The sequence below is a fragment of the Calonectris borealis genome, chromosome 7 (assembly GCF_964195595.1).
Source record: "Calonectris borealis chromosome 7, bCalBor7.hap1.2, whole genome shotgun sequence".
Classification (NCBI taxonomy): domain Eukaryota; kingdom Metazoa; phylum Chordata; class Aves; order Procellariiformes; family Procellariidae; genus Calonectris; species Calonectris borealis.
Genome location: NC_134318.1, coordinates 29,346,496 through 29,365,176, shown reverse-complemented (window position 1 = coordinate 29,365,176; position 18,681 = coordinate 29,346,496). Strand labels below are relative to the sequence as shown.

General features: G+C 63.7%; 1 protein-coding gene across 1 annotated transcript; it reads left to right on the top strand.

Moving 5' to 3' along the window:
- The first annotated feature begins 917 nt into the window (after positions 1-917).
- SEMA4G (semaphorin 4G) lies at positions 918-18,249 on the top strand. Its single transcript, XM_075154913.1, has 15 exons — positions 918-1,066; positions 10,838-11,078; positions 12,285-12,433; positions 13,023-13,085; positions 13,169-13,267; positions 14,414-14,507; positions 14,758-14,871; positions 15,070-15,236; positions 15,386-15,555; positions 15,720-15,864; positions 15,942-16,164; positions 16,251-16,366; positions 16,699-16,850; positions 17,057-17,118; positions 17,216-18,249. Exons 2-15 carry the CDS (start codon positions 10,952-10,954, stop codon positions 18,070-18,072), a joined length of 2,538 nt encoding a protein of 845 aa, XP_075011014.1. The 5' UTR covers positions 918-1,066; positions 10,838-10,951; the 3' UTR covers positions 18,073-18,249.
- Positions 18,250-18,681: the final 432 nt, after the last annotated feature.

The window sequence follows — 18,681 nt, the reverse complement described above, 5'->3', positions numbered from 1 at the left end:
AACCTGCTGATTACATCCAGCGCTCGGGGTTTTGCTTTCGGGAGGCCTGCCGCCTCCTGCGAGAGGTGAGGAGGGAGGGTTGGCCAGGCACTGAAAGCTTGCGAAAGGAAAGCAAACACAGGCCTGAACCTGGCAGCTCCTGCCTGTGGGGAGGAGCCGCAGAAGCCACCCAGGACAAAAAGGCTCCACACGGGGCCCTAGAGAATCCATTGCCTGCCCATGTTTCCAAACAAGCTTCCACCATGGGTAAACGCAGACTAAATGGGGAGGCACGTGTTATAGGAGGGTGAAGATGGGGCACGGTGCCCCGGCCAGGTGTGCGATGCGGGATGTGAGGAACCTCAGTGGGGCACCGCGGCACGGCTGGGTGGCTGTGGTGTGATGACACCACCCGTGCTGTGTTGGCAGATGGGATGATGCTTATCTGCATTCGGTAACGCTTTTTTATAGTCACAAGCCCAAGTTACCAGCCCTTTGCCTCCCTGGCCTTGCAGAGGGCTTGAACACAGGCTCCTCTGCCAGGGGCCTCTTTGGGGCTGTATAACCCAAGCCGCCCGTGCTGAGCGACCCCCCCCAGCCCGCCCGATGTGCCGGGTGCTGACCATCCCTGGGCCGGGGGGGTTGCACGGCGGCGTCTCTGCCTGCCGTGGCTCTGCTGAGGGAAACGCTGCCACCCGCCTCCCCGCATTTGCTGGGGAGACCCAGCGCTGCCTGCGCCGGCAGGGGTACCCCGGCCCCGGCTCCCTTCCCTGCCGCTCCTGCCCTCCTCCTCCGCGGGACCCGTGCAGGCTGCCGGGTGGCCCCGCGCCGGGGCCGGGCACCGCGGCCTCCACCTCCGCGCACCGGAGCCTCCGCGCACCGGCGCGGCCGGCAGGGGGCGGTGCGGTGCGGGCGGCGCGGCTCGGCTCGGCTCGGCTCGGCTCGGTACGGCACGGCGGGGCCGCGCACAGCCGGGCTGCGCCGGGGCTGCGCTGCGCCGGGCCGTGCCGCGCTGCGCCGGGCCGTGCCGTGCCGCCCGCACCGCACCTGCTGCGCCGCCGAGCCGAGCAGCGCCGCACCGCACCAGGCAAGTGCCGGGGAGACGCGAGTGGGGACAGCCGCCGGGCGGGTGCTGGGTCCGGGTCGGGGTGCTGGGTCCGGGTCCGCAGGCAGGGCCGGGAAGGCTGGGTCTGGGCGCCGCGTCCACAGGCAGGATCCGGAAAGCTGGATCTGGTTGCGGGGTCCGGGTGCTGCGTGCACAGGCAGGGGCTGGGTGCTGAGTCCGCAGGGCAGGGTCGGGGGTGCTGGGTCTGAATGCTGAATCCGCAGGCAGCGTCGGGGGGGGTGGGTTTGGGGTGCTGGGTCTGGGTGCTGAGTCCACAGGCACGATTGGGGGTGCTGGGTCTGGGTGCTCGGGTGTTGGGTCTGGGTGCTGAGTCTACAGGCAGGATCTGGGGTGCTGGATCTGAGTGTTGACTCCCTTGGTAGGGCCTGGGGTGCTGGGTCTGGGTCTGCAGGCAGGGTTTGGGGTGCTGGATCTGGGTGCTGAGTCCACAGGCAGGATCTGGGGTGCTGGGTGCGGGTGCTGCATGCACAGACAGGGCCTGGGCACACAGGCAGGGTCTGGAGGAGGAGGAGCAGGGGTCTAACCTGCTGGGGTCGAAGTCCAGGGAATGATGCCTTGGGGGAAACAGGGGGGCAGAGCCTTGGAGTCAGGACGGAGAGGGGTTCAGGGGAGGTCTGGTGCAGGTGAGGATTTGGGGGTGACAAGCTGGAGGGGAGGTGGGGACATGCAGGATCTGGTGGCAGTGCAGGTAGCTTGCTTTGGGGACAGGTGTGGGGTGAGGTGGGGCTGGGGAACCTGGGCAGGAGTGATGGGGGGACATGCTGAGAGGATGAGGGAAGATGATGGTGGGAATTGCAGCCAGACAGGACACCAGCTCCTGGAGGGAGGGCTAGATACAGCCCCCTCCTTCCCCAGCAGATCGGGGGGATTGGGGGTCTGTGGGGATGGGCACTGCTGGCAGTATTTGGAGAGGCTGAGTATTACCTGGGGGCAGCTGGTGTTTCAGCCAGCTGGGACGAGATACTAAACCGATGCAGGTGGTGCAGTGCAATCCCTGCCTCCCCCTCGCTTCCCCTCGGGAGGCGGGGGGCCATGGGACGTGGCTTGTCTGAGCCCTGGCTCCTTGGGATTCATCTTAGGATGCATCACTGTGGGGGCTGCGGATGGTCCCAGGTGGAGGGGACCAGCTTGTGCTGGGGGCTTGTCTGCGTTGGGGTCGAGATTCATATCTGCTGATCCGAGGGTAGAAGAGACCTGCCGTGCAGCCAGGCAGCTCTGGGATTTGGGGCTCTCTTTGCTCTCCCCACCAGTACGCAGGGGGGCCAGTGGCTTGCGCCTGGCTTTTAAAACCAAGAGCATGAAGTGGGAGGGGGAACCATGAAAGGGCTCTTCAGGTGCCAAGAAAAACAGTCTCCAAAGACAAAGAGACTGCCCAAAATGGATGAGGAGTGCAGATTCCCTCAGAGGCAGGGAAATTATTAATAACAACGATGGCATTTTTTGTGCTAGTTGGCCTACCATGGCGGGAGGCTGCTTTGCCTCCCTCCGCGGCAGGCGCAGGCTGGGAGCCCCTGCCTGAACCCCGAACCCAGGTGGTACGGCCGCGGCGATGCTGCGCGCGTGTCCTGCGGGACACGTCTCTGCTTCATCTGGGTTTGGCCGGGCTCGCTCTGCCCGGAGGGACGAGGGGCAGGGAGCTGCCCCCCCAGCACGCCGCGATCCCTATCTTGACTTTATTTTTGTGTTGCAACCGGAGGGGAAAAAAAAAACCAAACCCCAACAACCCTTTCAGTTCCTGCAGATGAAGACTTTGTGTCCTAGACTTGTTCTCCCCCCCTGCTTTTTCCAACATCCATTTGAACCTTTCACCACTTTCCCCGCCAGGAATGCAGCGGGTTTGCCGGTGCCGGGAGGTTTATTCAGCAAATCTGGCAGGTCGTGTGCCGGGAAAAAGCATCCAGGTGTGCTCGGCAGGGCCGGCGAGGGGGGCGGCCGGCACCCCATGCAGGAGGGCAGCGGTGGGTGCGGTGGAGACACGGTGCCAGCCTCGCCTGGCTGCGTGCGGGGAATTTCCCTCCCTGCGCTTGCCCGCCGGCTCCGCTTGGCATCGTGATGGGACTTGTTGGGAAGCGGCTCATGTGATGAGCGGTTTGGTGAGGGGGAGCCAGTCCCAGGGCTCCCTCTCGGGGAGCAGGGGGACGACACCCCCAGAGTTTTTAAGTTCCGCTGCTGGGAAAGCCACCCCGGCAGTGGCCGGCTGCTGCTGCGGGTGTTGGGCGGGCGCCTGTTCCTGTTCAAAGGTGAGAGCTCCCGGCCCCGCTGGCGCTTCGGGAGGAAACGCTGCCGCCGCCGTCCCTCCCTGCCTGGCTGTGCCACCGCTCCTGGTGATTTACAAGCACGAGGGCTTTGCCATAGCAAGGTCATCACCAAACCCACCCCCTCCTTCTTCCCGGGGCCCGAGCTCCACCGCTCGGAGGCGAAGGAAGCCAAGGGTTTCAGGCACCGTCTTACCGACCGGCACGGGAGCCAGGATGCAGCTTGGCGATTCAGGTTGTGCTCTGGGTTGTGCTTTTCTTGTTGCTTAAAAGCTCCCCCCAGGTACAACATCACCTCCCATTACCTGATGGAGGGCTCTCATTTGCCTGTTGCAAAGCCCAGCCCGTGCAAATAAGGAGGGGAGCTGATTTTGGGGCAGCAAAGCCGGCGGTATGCAAACGGCTGTGGGAAAGGCCAGGTGCTACTGCCTTGCGCCGTGCAGTTTTGAACATGAAGTTGAATATCAAATTGAGTCTGACCCCAAATTTGAAGCTTTGTTGGAGGGAAAGCGAAGAAAACAAGAAGAGATTGTTAAAGCTGGAACCCATAAAACCGCTCCCGTCATCTGGTTTTGCTGGACTTTTGAAAAGAAAACAATTTATCTTTGGAATAAATAAAAGGGAGAGGGACAGACTTGCGGCAGAAAGCCCCGCGTTCACGCCAGGCGAGCTGGGTTGTGCTCCGGGCTTCCGAGGGGACCCCAGGTCGTGTGGGATTTCTGAGCCTCGGTTTCCCCTCAGGGAAGCCCCGCGCCACGCTGACAGTGGGAACCCCGGGCATTGCCAAGAAATGGCTTTGAAACTCAAACCTGGCTTTGGAAAGAAACTGGAAGACAAACCGGCTCTAAACAAACACCCGAGTTAATTCCTTGTCTTGCATTGTACGAGCCCAGTGAAATGAAACAAAGTGCAGCCACGGGGACGAGCAAATGGATTCAGATGCGTCAAAAAGCCCTGAAATCTGCTGGCTCTGAAATGTCCCTTTACATTTAGGGTTGGGATTTTTTCTCGTTTTCTTTCTAATTGTTCCTGGGAATTTAATTCTACAATTATTTTCCTGTTTCTGCCATGGAGACAATGTGCTTCAGCCACAAAGCCTTTGAAGGCTGAATTTGCAGATCGTATCCAGCGCTGAGCCACTTGGATGCGAACGCCCCCTCGCTGGGAAGCTTTGCTGTGACGTGGAGGGCTGTCCGTCCAGCTGTCCATCTGTCTGTCCGGTCCGCCGGCAAGCGGCGAAGCCTGGCCTGCTGCACCGGAGACAGGAAAGGATGGAAAATGTTGGGGTTTGGGGGTGATGTTGCTAGTGCCTCTTCCCCGCGATGGAGGAGGTGGGAGCCCCGGGGGTCTCCGCTGTGCTGCCCTGTGCACCGAGGGTCTGCACCCCACATCCTGGGGCTTGGCAGCCGCACTCTGCCTCCCCTGTGGCCTGGACGTGGGGGCGGGCTGGCGGAGGGGTGAAGTCAGAGTCAGGCCACCACGTCTCGGCATCCTCCGGTTTCACTTCCCGGTTCCTGCATGGCTCCTGCTGGGCTCTCAGGTGCTCCCGGGCTGCGGGGTCAGCCCATGGCTGCTGCCGTGGGGTTTCTGCAGGGGGAGACGTGCTGGGCGGGAAGCAAAAGCTGCAGGGACTGTGTCCTCACCGCCGTCTTGCAAGAGCCAAACAGCCTCCAGGATGCGGGGAATTGCTCCTTTGAGGGGAGATTTGCTGCCCTACCCGGGGGTGCTGGGTCTGGGCTGGCCGGGGCATCCCTTAGTGCTCCTGGTCCTGCTGCTGAGCTGCAAGGGTTTACCCTTTAGCCTCCCCTCCTTGCACCCTTCCCTCCCGGGCCAGCGCTGAGCAAGGCTTTTGGGGCGATGGAGCCAGGCAAGGAGCTGTTTTGACTGATAGCTGGCGTTGGTGGGTTTTCCATACGGATGGGGAGCGGAGGAGCTCTGTCCTGCCGTCCCAGGCACCGTGCTCTTGCTGTCTGCTTGCGGCGCTCCGGGAGCTGCTGGAGAGAAGCCATCCCCGTGCCTGGCAGGTGGCTGCAGGCAGGGGATGCCTGCCCATGGCACAGGCTGGAGCAGCTTTCCTTATTTTCTCAGTTGGGTTTTTTTGGGTGGGTTTGGATGGGAATGGCAGGAGAGCTCTCACAGGGACTTGGCAGTGAGCTCTGTCACTGCCTGGCAGCCCCTTTGAACCTCCTGCCCCGCATCAGACCTGACCTGACGGAGGAGAGGAACAAGTTCTTGTAAGAACAGTGAAAACAGGGAGCTGAGGAGAAGCTAAAATGCCCTGATCCCTGCAGCTGTGCAGGAGGACACGGCTGGTCCCTGCCCCTCGCTGGGAGGGCGGCATCCCCCGGGGGGGTGCTGCAGGGGGATGGAGATAAAGGCACGGTGCTGGGGGGCCAGCGGGGCAAATCTGTCAGAAATTGGGCTGTTATTAGTTTTATTGCTGACGGAGCAGCTTGTCTTTTCAGGGATGTTTAGATGTCGAGCGTGGTTTTGTTTAAAGAGAGCAACCAAAATAAACTCGGCGAGGGGCTCCCGGGAGGTCACTGTGCTCCTTCCCTCCCCGTCCCCAGCCTCCAAACCCGGCACGGATCCCCTCTTCCCTGAGGGCTTTCAGCACGTTAGCATTTTTTTCTTGCTGTTGTTGACAAAAATCCTGGCTGGTTGAGAAATATCCATGCGGCAGCACCAGCCCAGTCCCACGGGTCAAATCCTGCCTCTGCAAATCTCTGCCGGGAAGGGTGGCTCGTCCCGGGCTGGCCTTTGGGGATGCTACCAGGGAGGACCCATTGCAGGGCACCCCGGGCACGGGGTCATGAGCAGGCCCCTGTGATGGATGGACGGATGGACAGACACCATGGGCTTGAGGTGGACCTGATGTTTTATCGTTTGCTGGTTGGGCTCTGCAGCAGAAGCAAAGTGCTGGAAGTTCGTCAAGGGCTGAATTAAAGTTGCCTGGCAACCTCCATCCCTGCTCCTCTTCCCGCATCTCGCAGGATTTCCCACCCAAGGTCTGCCGGCTGCGGGGAAGGGGGGCCCGAAACGCACCATGCTCGCAGCCAGGCAGGGGCAGGCTCGCCTCTCGCTGGATGGCTCTTTTCCCGTAATTCCTTGGCTCGTTCCCACGCCTGGGAGCCGGGAGCTCTCCCCGCCTCATCCCCTGGGGCGGGCGCCTTCCCCCCCCCACGCCGGGAACGGGTCGGGCTGTTTTGGCTGAACCCGAGGGCAACTCGCGCGGGTCCCTGGGGAGGTAAAATGGTGCTGGGCCAGTGGGAACGCGGCTGGGGGAGCGAGCGGCGGGGGAGCCGAGGGGGCTGGGGGGGTCACATGCCGGGCTTGGCCCTGATGAGTAAAGCCGAATCGGCCGTGCGGGGCTTGGAGTGCTGGGCTGCGCTGCCATAAAAAAGCAAGACATAAACGGTGGCTCCTGGTGCAGTCCCTGCCGGGAGTTTTGTTAAGGCTGTTTTGCAACCCCGTAACCCAGGGGAGACCCGCTGGAAATCCTGGCCCCCGCTGGGAAGCCAGCAGGGCTTGCTTGTAGGAGTGCACGATGCCAAAGGGGGGGCAGCCCACGAGGAGGGGAGAAAGGTCCAGCAGCCATTCCGGGAGCCTGCTTGGGCTTTACTAGAGCAACCACAAGCTGTCCATGGAGCGGTGGGATGGGGAGGCATCCGATCCCGCCCTGCAAATCTCTGTCCCGCCATCCAGGATGGATGCTGGGGGTGAGCTGGAGAAGGGCTGCTCCGTCCCGGCGTTTCCATCCTTTCTCCTGAGTTCCCTTTAAATTAGAAAGACGGCATTGCTTTCTGGGTGTACCGCCGAGCAAACAGACACGAGGGGCCCATAAGACCCCGTCTGAGGTCCCTCCATATTTGCCAGCCCCACTGACAGTGCAGCTTCTCCGCACTGTGGCTTGTGGCCGGCTCTTGCTCCCAGGTTTTGCTGCCTCATGGCTTTGAGGACCACGGGGCAGCAGGAAGGGGCCACCGTGGCCAGCAGAAGTGCCCGGCACAGCGGCCATCGAGGGGTGCGGCAGCTTCATGGCATGGCTGGTTTCTTTGGCCGGATCCAGGGTGGTGAGACCTGCCGCCAGGAAATTCACTCATCAAAAGCTTTTTGTGCCTCCAGAGACGCTGGTCATGGGGATTTTAAGGAGGTGCCAACCGGGCCGGCTTGTTTGGGTGTGCTGTGCCGACTGACTGCCGGTGGGAGGTTGAGGCCGGCACAGTCACGCTCGCACAGCTTCCATCGTGACCCAGTAAACCCAGTCAGACCTGACCGGGGCTCGCTCGCTCACTCGCTCCCCTGCGCGCTCACGCACGCCTGCACGCCTCCGTCGCCCCGCTGCTTTCCTGGCGTTCCCTGGGGACCAGCAAACCTGTCCCGCCGGCAGGAGCTGATGCCTGGCTCTGGCTCGCCCGGCTCCATGCTGGGAGCCATTGCTGCATCCCACGGGAGCCCCGGTGGCCGGCGGTAGGAGGGTGGGCTTTGGCCCCTGTGGGTGTTGCACGTTGTGATTAGAGCAGCTGGTTCCTGGCTTCGCCCCCTCTCGGGGAGGCCCCCCACGGCCGGGTCCTGCCTCCACCATCCTTCTCCTTCAGTGTCGCTGGCCGGGGTGGGAGCTGGGGCCATATTTTGGGTCCTATGTCGGCCCTCCCTGTGCTGGGAAGTAGGTGAGGCACCAAGGGGCTTGGGAGCTCGCTCCTGGGGATGGGATGGGCTTTTCTGGGTAGTTTTTCATCGGAGCTGCTGCCACTTTTCAGCCTCTTCCTCTCCCCCTTTTGTCTCCCTCCCCCGGAGGAGGCTCCCTGTGGCATTTCCCCTCCCGGCTTTTCCCCGTTTCCCATGGAAGAGCTGGGCTTGAGCAAACCAACCGCCCCCAGCCCAACCGGCGGGTCCCACAGACCGAGACCCCCTCTGCCTCCCGCCCTCGCCTTCACCCGGAGCTTTGAACTTGCACCCTGCCCAGGGGGGGATGATGGGTTTGGGGGGATTTGGTGTGGCTGCAGCCTGGGGTGATGATCTGAACGGGGCCAAGGATGGTTTCAGTTCCTTCTTGCTTTTTCTCCCCCACCCTAGGTATGAAAAATAAAAATAAAAAGAGAAGCTCGGAGCAGCCCTTCCCTTCGAGTAAAATATTAACTGGCTCTTACAGCTAACTGATTAAATGTCCTTTAGGACAAAGTTACATCTGATCTTGGGTGAGGAGCCTTTGGAAATGGATGTAGCTGCTCCCCTGGGAAAAGCAGAGGAGCCCGGCCCCGGCAGCAGGGGTGGCTGCTCCCCCCTGCCCCTGCCCGGCTGGGAACCCTGCACAGCCCCACAGCTTCATTTATTTTTATTTTTTCCCCCCTGTGCTGGCTCAGTGCTCACGCTGGTTAAATGTTAGCCGGGGTTGGCTGGCAGCGCGGCGCTTGCCCTGCGATAAGCACCATCCCTGCCTCCCTGCCCAGCCGCGCTCCCGGCTCCAATCCCCGTCGCACCCAGAGCTGGGCAGTAGGCAAAGTTCAGGGCTTGTTTGTTCGCGGGAGATAAGATGAGGATGCTTGGCAGCATGCAGGCAGCTCTCGGGGCTGTTACTCATTTATTAGAGATCGTTGTTTGCCTTGTCGTAAGAAGGTTTCTCCTCCCCTCTGCTTTCCCAGCCCAGGTGCACGGTAGCTCTTGTGGCTTGTGTGTGATTCTGGGCTCGTGTCCCCACACGGAGGCCTGGGGAAGGGTCCCCGCAGCTGCCGGGGTGGCCCCGGTCATGCTGGCGGGATGGAAAGGGGTCAGCATGGGGCTGGCCGGAGCGCTTTCGCATGCTTTGGTGCTCCAGATGTGACCCTGCCACTTGCATTGCCCAAAAAGCTTGGGTGAGTTTGGCTTGTGCCAGACATGGTGCCACCAAAGCAACTTGTTTCCCGTTGACCTCCATCCCCACTCACCCGCTTTGCATCGCCCTGCCAGGCCCATCGCTCGCGGACAGACCCTCGGTCCGGACAGGGCTTGTCCTGGGAACAGGAGTTCCTTGGAGGGAGGATGCTCCAGGTCGCCATCCTCAGCTCCCCAGGGAGTTCAGTCCTGCAGGCAGCACCCTGCCTGCTCCCGGGGTTGGGTGCTGTACGGGTGCTCTGCGCTGGGCCGGCACCTGGGGGACAGTGAGGCAGGAGGGAGCAGGGGGGGACATCTCCCCTCTGCCCCATTCCCCCATGCTCTGGGGCAGCGGCCAGTGCAGGCACGAGGTCTGGGTCTGAACCTCCCGCAAAGGAAACAGCGGTTTAATGCAGGCTCTAGGACTATGGCTGGATCCCACATCAGCCCCTCGCTTCTCCTTTTCAGCCCCAAAGCCCTTTTCATTTTCGTTTCACCCTCTGCCTGAGACCCGGCGAGGTATTTGCTTCAGGGAAACCGTCTGCAGCAAGCGTGTTTGAACAGCTTCTCTACAGGCCAGGTATTTGGTTTATATATATATAAAAAAAACCCTAAGCAAACATATAGGTACTGTTTGATTACGGGGAGCTCTCCTGGAGATACCCAGTTGTCTCCTTGCTCCTTAGTGCCTGCAAAAGGAACCGGTGGCTTTGCTCGATGCAGCCGGGAGAGGCAGGGGGTTATTCGGGAGGGATCGGATGCGTGAAAGCAAGAGCTGAGGTAGATGCTGAGTTTCAAGGCAGCTTGGGATGAAAGAGAAACTGGGGGGAAAACTGTTCTCGCTTGAAAAGACTTGATGAAGATGCCAAGTATGGGTTTTCCTTCACCCTGCGTTGCCGCGTGCCTGAAGCATCCTTCCCCACGCCTCTGTCCTCCGGAGTCTCGTCATTTCAGGAGAGGCAAAACTTTTGGGACAAGTATCTTGCTTGGCAGGAGATGGCCAGCTGTGCTTTTGGGGAGGAGCGGAGCCTTTGGGCTCCCCGGGAGCCCCCCACCGCCCGTCCTGCTGCAGCTGCTCTGGGGAGCTGGGGTGGGGGTACCCCAATGGGCCAAGAGACCTGCAGAGGGGCTTGGCCCTGAGCCCCGCTCTCTGCTTTTGGGGGTAAATGTGCCTGCTTTTCCTGTGTGAAAATGCAATGGGGGATCAGCTGGCTCTGCCGAAGCATAGCCTTTGGTCAGGGGGAGCTGCAGGAGGAGGTGGCTGGGAGTGAAGGAGGGAGGAGCCTGGAGCAGACCTGGAGGCAAATGAGCCTCCGAGCAACCGAACCCAGTGCTCAGCAAGCGACCGCTGCGATGGAGCGGATGCTGAGCAGGGGGATGCTGCGGAGGGTCACTCCGCTCAAACTCCCCTCCCTGCCCTGTGCTGGCTGCAGGCTCAATGCCTTGCACCGTGCCTCAGTTTCCCCTTTGGCAAATGAGGATTTGCTTTTCCCTGAAGCCGCCCCCGGGCTGAGGCCGTGCCCGGTCAAGCGTCCATGCGTGTGCGCAGCCGGCTCCTTTCCAAGCCCGCTTGCTCATGAGGTGCTGGGGACAGTGGGAGCATCTGACCCGGTGCTCTGTGTTTCAGGAGGGTTTGGCGGTCGGCCCTGTCCTGGGGAGCTGGGGAGCCCATCCCGAGGATCAGCTGTGCCGGCCCGGCAGCAGCGGGCTGGGCGGTTGCCCTCGCTGGGGGAGCGGGAAGATGAGCGGAGGCACAGCCCATCTCCTGACGGCTCTCTTCGTGGCGGCCGCGGCGGCAATGGGCTACCCATCACGGCGGTCTGCCACCGACCTGGATGCCACCCCCAGGACAACGGTCACCTTTGATGGTAAGGGGGTGTGGGTCCTGGTAGTGGCAGTGAGGTTTGGGATCTTGCCGGTAGCGGGTTTGGTGCATCGTGACTGCGTCCAGCCTTCGCCAGCCCCCGGAGCAGGGGGCTCAGCATGGGGGGGGTGGCTACAGGGGAACCTCCTGTCCACTGGGCTCCAGAAATTGGACCCCACGTGGCTGTCTGGCGTTGGGTGCCCGGTGTCGATATGCCCCAAGGGATGGAGCAGGGCAAAGGCATCTCCCCAAAAGCCGGGGGGGGACAAGGACGTGCGGGAAGCCAGCCTTGGCCAGCCCCTGGCCCTGCCCAGCAGCCCTTGGAGGGTGTGCTGAGCCGGGCATCACACCCGGGCTGGGCTCTCATGGCCCAAATAGTCAGCAGGGAGCTTTCTTCCATGATTTTCTCTAATTGCCACTGGGCTCTTGGCCTCCAGCCTCTGCGGTGTCAGCCAGCCCTGCAGTGTCATCGTGCCTTGGGCATCCACACGACTTCATTGACCTCAGTAGTGAAGCCCAGCTCAGCAGTTGACAGCGGGAGAGGGTTTCATTTGCAGCCGGGGTGCCCATTTCTCCCCAGGCAATGCCTCCTTTTGGAGGGCTCATTCCCTCCCCAGCTGCCCCCAGGGTCCCAAGCCCCATGGGACTTTCTCCTCCTGCGGTGGGAGGGTCTGACCCTGGCTTGGGGTCCCTCTGGCCAGGGCTGAGTCCCACCTCACACTTCTCAGCACCCCAAATTGGATGGTTTCTCTGGCTTGGTGGGCAGAGAGCACCCAGCCTCGCTGCAGAAGCCCTCCCCTTGCACGGCAGTTTTGGTTCAGGTTTTTTGCATCCTTCCTTTTGGGCTGGCTGGGTTTGGTTCGGAGCTGGGGTTGCTGCAGCGTGTTTTTGCTTCCTCCAGCAGTTCCCCAAAGAGCGTGGCAGGTCCATGCTGGGCATTGACGTTGCAGCTCCCACCCCTGAGCTGCCGTTTTAATTAGCAGGGAGAAATTTCCCCTGTGAGCCTGAGAGCGATTAGTGCCTTTCGTCTTCTACCAAACCTCCCCTCTTCCTTTCCTCCTGCCATAACTACTGGCACCCGGCACCACCTGCCTGATAACCTCGGCGGGTGCCTTCCCACCCGCTCCCGGCTCCATCCTCTGCCTTTTCCCTGGTGGCTCGCCCCGTGCCTGCCCCGGGGTCCTCCCTCAGCCCCCTGTTCCCTTTGCAGAGCTGTCGGGCGTCCGGCGCTTCAGCGCACGTGCCCTCAACTACAGCACCCTGCTGCTGGAGGACGACCGGGGCATCCTCTACGTGGGCGCCAGGGGAGCCATCTTCGCCCTCAACTCCAGTGACGTGGCTGACGGCTCCCACCGCACGGTGAGCCTGGCCTCTGCCTGCGGCCGGCTGGTTGTCCTCTCTTGTCCCGTGCTGCCTGGTCACTGCCTGAATCGTGGCCACTCTATCCCTGCTCATCCTCCCGCTCGCCATCTCAGGTCTTGCCTGGAGGTGCTGTCCCCAGGTCTGTCCCCAGGTCTGTCCCCAGGTCTGTCCCCAGGTCTGTCCCCAGGTCCCCTGTGGACGCCTGGTCCTTCTCCCCAGCCAGGCAGCGTGGGGACAGCGGTGGCAGATGTCCCCAAGCTCAGAGCTTCAGGGACACCCCAGCAGGACGAGGGGCAGGGGAAGTGTACCACTTTGCTCCCCCCGGGAAGGACACCCCAGAATCCTCCAGGCTCCTGCGGGTGCTCTGGGGTTTCTGCCCGCAGGTTGGGGTGTGGGACCGCTCTCGCCCCGGGCTGGGGGGTGCGGGCAGGGTGCCATCTCGTGCTCTGAGCAGCCATCCCCTCTCTAAATAAAAGAGAGGATTTTAGCATCTCTGACGGCTCTGGCAGAGGCTGGAGCCTGCAGTCACGGCGGGACCACGCAGTGATGGGGGATCACGCAGTGGCAGTAGCTCTTCCCCTTTCAGATCCACTGGGAAGCCGCCCCGGAGAAACAGATGGACTGCCTGCAGAAGGGCAAAAACAACAAGGTAGAGCCGGTGGGTGGGTGCTGGGTGCCGGGGGGGGGGCACTGCTTTCCCTGGCTTGTAACGCCTGTCCTCCCCCTCTGCAGACTGAGTGCTTCAACCACGTGCGGTTTCTGCAGAGGCTGAACAGCACCCACCTCTACGCCTGCGGGACCTACGCCTTCCACCCGCTCTGCACCGCCATCGTGAGTACCGCTCGGCCCCACAGCTGTCACCTGTCCCCTGCCACCATGTCACCCCAGGGTGGCGCAGCCCCCATCCTCTCCCACCACCTCCACCCGCAGCCCCACTCCCTTTCTGCCCCTGTCCCAGCCCCTCCCCAGCTCGGGGGGGAGGCGAGTGACCGCCAAGCTGGGGTGGGTTGGTTTGGGGACGCAGCCACCGTGACACAGACGCCGAAAGTCCCCACCCTGGTGCCGGGGCTGGACTCTGACCCCACAGCGAGATGGCGGGGGGTGACACGTGGGCTCAACGGGGCCAGCGGGGTGGGACATGCCAGCGCTGGAGCTGGTCCCCAGCCCCTGCTGTTGCAGGGTCCCTTCCCAAAGCAGGGGCTGCCGACTGGCTGGTGGCAAGTGTGCCCTGGGAGGGTGATGGTGGCAAGGCTGACTCAGTGGCCCCTTCCCAGGGATTTCCTGGGCAAGGCTGGGGGTCCCCGCGTGGCTGTAAGTCACGGCAGAGCAGCCGGGGGCAGCCACGTCCCCCGGCAGCAGGACTTTCACCCCCGTGTGGTGGCTCCTCAGTGACTCAGCTGCCCTTTGCCCACCTCCCTCCCTGTGCTGGGGGGCAAAGTGACCTGGGGCCATCTCCCCAGTGTGGCCGGGGAGCCCCGGAGGGGCCATGCCCATTCCCACGGCCGTGCCACCAGTCCGGTTTGGTCATCGCACGCCCTGGGAGTCAGGCGGAGGAGCCGCTGAGCTGGAAGGGCCCCGTCATTATTTGACGCACTTTGAACTGCAAACCCCAAAGAAAATAACTCCTGCCGTGACGGGGATGTCACCCAGAGGGACCCAGCCCGACTGGGCAGCGTCTGCCGGCCAGGCACAGCCAACTGTGCTGGCTGGCTCCTGCCCGGTGCCCACGCGATGCCAAAGTGGGGTGCCGGGGCTCCCCTTCCCCCCTGAGCCCTCTCCCCGCTCTTGGCTGGGGGCTCTGGCTGTCCCTGTGGTTTCTGACTACCTGGAAGGTGCTGAGGGGATTTGTCTTGCCTGGACAAGGGCACGGCCGTGGGCATCGCTTTGTCCCTGCTAGCAGCCTCTGCAGAGAGCCTGTGGCTGGCCTGGACAGGGTCTGTCCCCTCCTGTCTAACCTGGTCCCCTCTCCCCCTGAAGGATGCTGACAGGTTCACGTTGCCAACCCACTTTGAGGAAGGCAAGGAGAAGTGCCCGTATGACCCTGCCCGTGGCTACACCGGCCTCATCGTGGGTAAGCGGCACCTTTCCCAGGGCTGGTGGGGACATGCCGGGTGCCATCAACCCTGGCCCAATCCCCAGCGCCCCCACGGGGGGTCCCCAGACGAGTGGGCTCTGCGTGCGGGGGCCTTAGCAAGCCAGGACTTGGTCCTCCTCCTCCTCCTCCTTTTCTGCCTGGGGCACGGGGATGTTGGTGGCTTTTGGGGCTGTCCCCAGCGTGCGGGGCCATGCTGACGGGTGCCTGCCCTGCCTGCCCTGCCCAGACGGCGGCTTGTACACGGCCACGCGCTACGAGTTTCGGAGCCTCCCCGACATCCGGAGGAACCTGCACCAGCGGCCGCTGAAGACGGAGGAGTCCCCGCTGCACTGGCTGAACGGTGAGATGACCCCATCCCCCTCAGGGACCGGCGTCACGGGCCGTGGGACGCCATGCATCCCCTCAGGGAGCGTGGGGCAGGGGTGGGGGGTGGCCCTGGGGTCCTGTGTGGTTTGCTGTAAGAGGAAACCGAGGCAGGGAGGGATCCCCTGTCCCATGATGGGTCCCCAATCTCCATCTCTCGCTCCGCATCCCCCAGATGCCGAGTTTGTGGCCTCCGTGCTGGTCCGGGAGAGCAAGGACAGCCCCGTGGGTGACGATGACAAAATCTACTACTTCTTCATGGAGCGGGCGGGTGAGGAGACCACGTCCTTCTTTGACAAGAGCCAGGTGGCCCGAGTGGCCCGGGTGGCCCGTGTCTGCAAGGTAGGCATGTCTCCAGCCACAGGGAGCCGAGCGCTGCTGCTCCCCACGCCGGGGCTGCGTGCCTGCACCTTGGGGGAAACTGAGGCACGGGCAGAGGGGGACACACACCCCCACCAGCCTGTGCAGAAATGCTCCCTGCACCCTCCCAGAGCGACGTGGGCGGGAAGAAGATCCTGCAGCGCAAGTGGACGTCCTTCATGAAGGCGCGCCTGGTCTGCTACATCCCCTACTACGAGGTGCTGCGCAGCGTCTGCAGCCTGGACGGGGGTGGCTGGGCCAGCACCGTCTTCTACGCCGCCTTCACCCTCTCGGCGCAGTGGTGAGCGGGGCAGTGGCCAAAATGGCTGGGGCTAAAAGTCTGTGGTGTGGAGGGGCACTGGAGATGCTCAAGGGGACGCGCAGGCGGGCGCTGAGCACCCGGGGGTGCGTCGGTAGAGAGCACCCGTGTGTCTGCCCGGGCTCAGGCGCGGCTCTGCCCCCCAGGAGGACCATGGAGGCCTCGGCCGTGTGCCGCTACAGCATCTCGGCGGTGCAGCGCGCCTTTGAGGGGCCCTACATGGAGTACCAGGACTCGGCTCGCAAGTGGTCCCGCTACGATGGTGCGGTGCCCGAGCCCCGGCCCGGCTCCGTGAGTGCCTGGGGGTGCAGAGCAGGGGGAGTGTGGGGTGGCCGCATTCCCCCCTGACCCCCGTCTCCCCCGGGCAGTGCATCACGGACCGCTCCCGCAGGAAGGGCTACAACTCCTCGCAGGACCTGCCCAACAGCGTCCTGGACTTTGTCAAGCTGCACCCGCTCATGTTCGAGGAGGTGAAGCCGGCCGGCGGGGAGCCGCTGCTGGTGAAGAAGAGTGTGGCGTACAGCCGGCTGGCCGTGGACAGGGTGCGGGCCCTCGACGGCCGCTCCTACGATGTGCTCTTCATGGGGACGGGTGAGCGCGGGATGAGTTTGCTGGGTCTCTGCTGGGCAGAGGGGGACACCCCACACTCCCTCCTGACCCCCCGCTCTGCTCTGCAGGGGACGGCTGGATCCACAAGGCCGTGGTGGTGGGCTCCAGCATCCACATCGTGGAGGAGGTGCAGGTGTTCAGGGACCCGCAGCCCGTGGAGAGCCTGGTGATCTCCCACACCCAGGTGAGGGGTGGAAGAAGTGGGGGGACACCACACACGGGGCATGTTTGTGCTGCAAAGCTGCCATTGGGCTGTTTGGGGGATGGGTGGGACGTGACTCCTGGGTCGCCCCAGCTCGGGATATGTGCCAGAGCCCAGCGGGGCAGCCTGGGGAAAGGAACCTTGCCAGGTGCCAGCTGCAGCCGTCGGCACTGACTGGAGCTTGGGGGCCCTTCCCCGTGCGCCCCACCAAGGGAGAGCTGTGGTGTGGGGCTGGGATCTCTGGGCACCATGGGGCATCCCACAGCCCAGCCGCCCCGTGCCAGGGCAGCGCTGAGCCCGCCCTTTGCCCTCAGAGGAGCCTGTACGTGGGGGCAGCCAGCGGGATCCTGCAGGTGCCCCTGGCCTCCTGCGCCAGGTACGCCTCCTGCTACGACTGCATCCTCGCCCGGGATCCCTACTGCGCCTGGGACGGCAGGGCCTGCCGCGCCACCGCCACCACGGACAGGTAGGGACGGGCTGCCCGACCCCGGCGCGGTCCCCGCGAGCCGTCCACCTGCCCCATCCCGTCCTGTTGCACATCACCCCGTGGCACAGTCACCCCAGTGCCACCCCCGAGGGCTTGGCATCCGGCGGCGGGTCTGCCGGTGGCCGTGACCCCATAAGGGTGGGCTCAGCCGGGGCTGTACGGCTGAAGCCCCCCCCGTCTTGCAGCACAGGGCTGGTGCAGGACATTCAGAGCGGCAACGAGGGATGCCGGAGCAGCTCCGGGCGGGGTGAGTCTGCGCCGCCCCTCGGGACCGGAGGGGGTGCCGGTGTTGGGCGTCCCTTAGGGTGGCCGGGACGGGTGCGAGGCGGTGCGTGTCCCCGCAGGCTCCCTGCCGTGGAAGAACCGGACGGTGCTGCAGGGGGACGACGTGCTGCTGCCCTGCGACCAGCGCTCCAACCTGGCACGAGCTGTTTGGCTGCTGAACGGCAGCGAGGCGCCGGGCGCGGGGCAGGACCGGCTGCGCGTGGGGGTGGACGGGCTGCTGGTGACGGACACGCTGCCCCAGCACAGCGGCGCGTACCGCTGCTACGGGGAGGAGCGGGGTCTCCGGACGCTGCTGGCCGCCTACAGCCTCACCGTGCTGCCCGAGCTGCCCCGCGGCCCCACGGCCGCCCCCCGGCCCCACGCCGCCAGCCAGGCGGCCGGCGACATGAAGGTGGCTTACGTCTCTGCCATCGTCGCCTTGGTGGTGCTGTGCGCCGTGCTCAGCACCGTCCTCCTCTATGTGTCCTGCCTCGAGAAGCGCAAGGGCAAGTACGTCCTGGGGGAGCCGCGGCCAGCCAGTGTGGAGCTGCAGACTGTCTCGGCCAACTGCCTGCGCAAGGGCCGCCGGGAGGAGGAGGAGGAGGAGGAGGAAGAGCTCGCCTACCCCGACGGCTGCCTGCGGATCATCCCCGGCGAGGCGCCCACGGCTGCCACCTCCCCGGTCAAGGAGCTACCAGCTGCCATGCCCCCGCTGCCGCCGCCACCGCCGCTGCCGGCCGAGCTCACCAACGGCGTGGGGGCTCTGCCCAACGTCCTCCGCAAGATGAACGGCAACAGCTACATGCTGCTGCAGCAGCAGGAGGAGCCGCTGGCCTCGCCGCTCTACAGCGCGTCCTTCACCGAGGAGCTCAGCAAGATCCTGGAGAAGCGGAAACACACGCAGCTGGTGGAGAAGCTGGACGAGAGCTCCGTGTAGGGGCTGGGGAGGGGGTCCTGCCAGCGGGACCCTCCTCCCCTCCGGCCCCTTCTCCCACCCCCTGCCAGCAGTGTTACAAGACTCAGGCGAAACTACCTCCTGGATGGCAGAGCCGGGCCGGGCCCGGGCTTGGCCGTTCATTTGGCTTTTCACTCACTTTTGAGACTTGCTGTACAGAAAAAAAGAAAAGAATCTATTTAAATTTGGGAGCTCTATTTATGTATAAAAACCCACCGACGGCGGCCACGAGCTGCAGGCAGGAGCTGGCGCCTGGCTGAAGGTGGACACCGGGGGGAGGGAGAGTGTCTGTCTGTCTGTCTGTCCAGGCGTGAGAGAGAGATGCTGTTGTGGACGCGTGGACTCGGCCTGCCCCGCTGGGCGTCCCTCGGCGCACGGGAGCCAGACGGCTGCTGAGAGGTGGGTGAGGAGCAGGTGGGGGGCTGGGGGCTGCTGCACGGTACCTGTGCATCTCGCAGAGTGCGGGGTCCCTTCCCGGCGCAGGGCTGGGGGGGTTTCCCCAGCTCGCAGGCAGGAGAGGGGCCGTGGACACCTCTCGCATTGCGGGGGGTGGCCTCGGTGGCTGCCAGCCCCTGCCCGCTCTCCCACGTC

Bases quoted from the DNA above. Each gene is read 5' to 3' on its own strand.
- SEMA4G (XM_075154913.1), top strand. From the start codon at position 10,952: ATGAGCGGAGGCACAGCCCATCTCCTGACGGCTCTCTTCGTGGCGGCC. The intron at 15,865-15,941 runs GTGAGTGCCTGG...TCCCCCGGGCAG, and splicing joins CCGAGCCCCGGCCCGGCTCC to TGCATCACGGACCGCTCCCG. The intron at 16,367-16,698 runs GTGAGGGGTGGA...CTTTGCCCTCAG, and splicing joins TGGTGATCTCCCACACCCAG to AGGAGCCTGTACGTGGGGGC.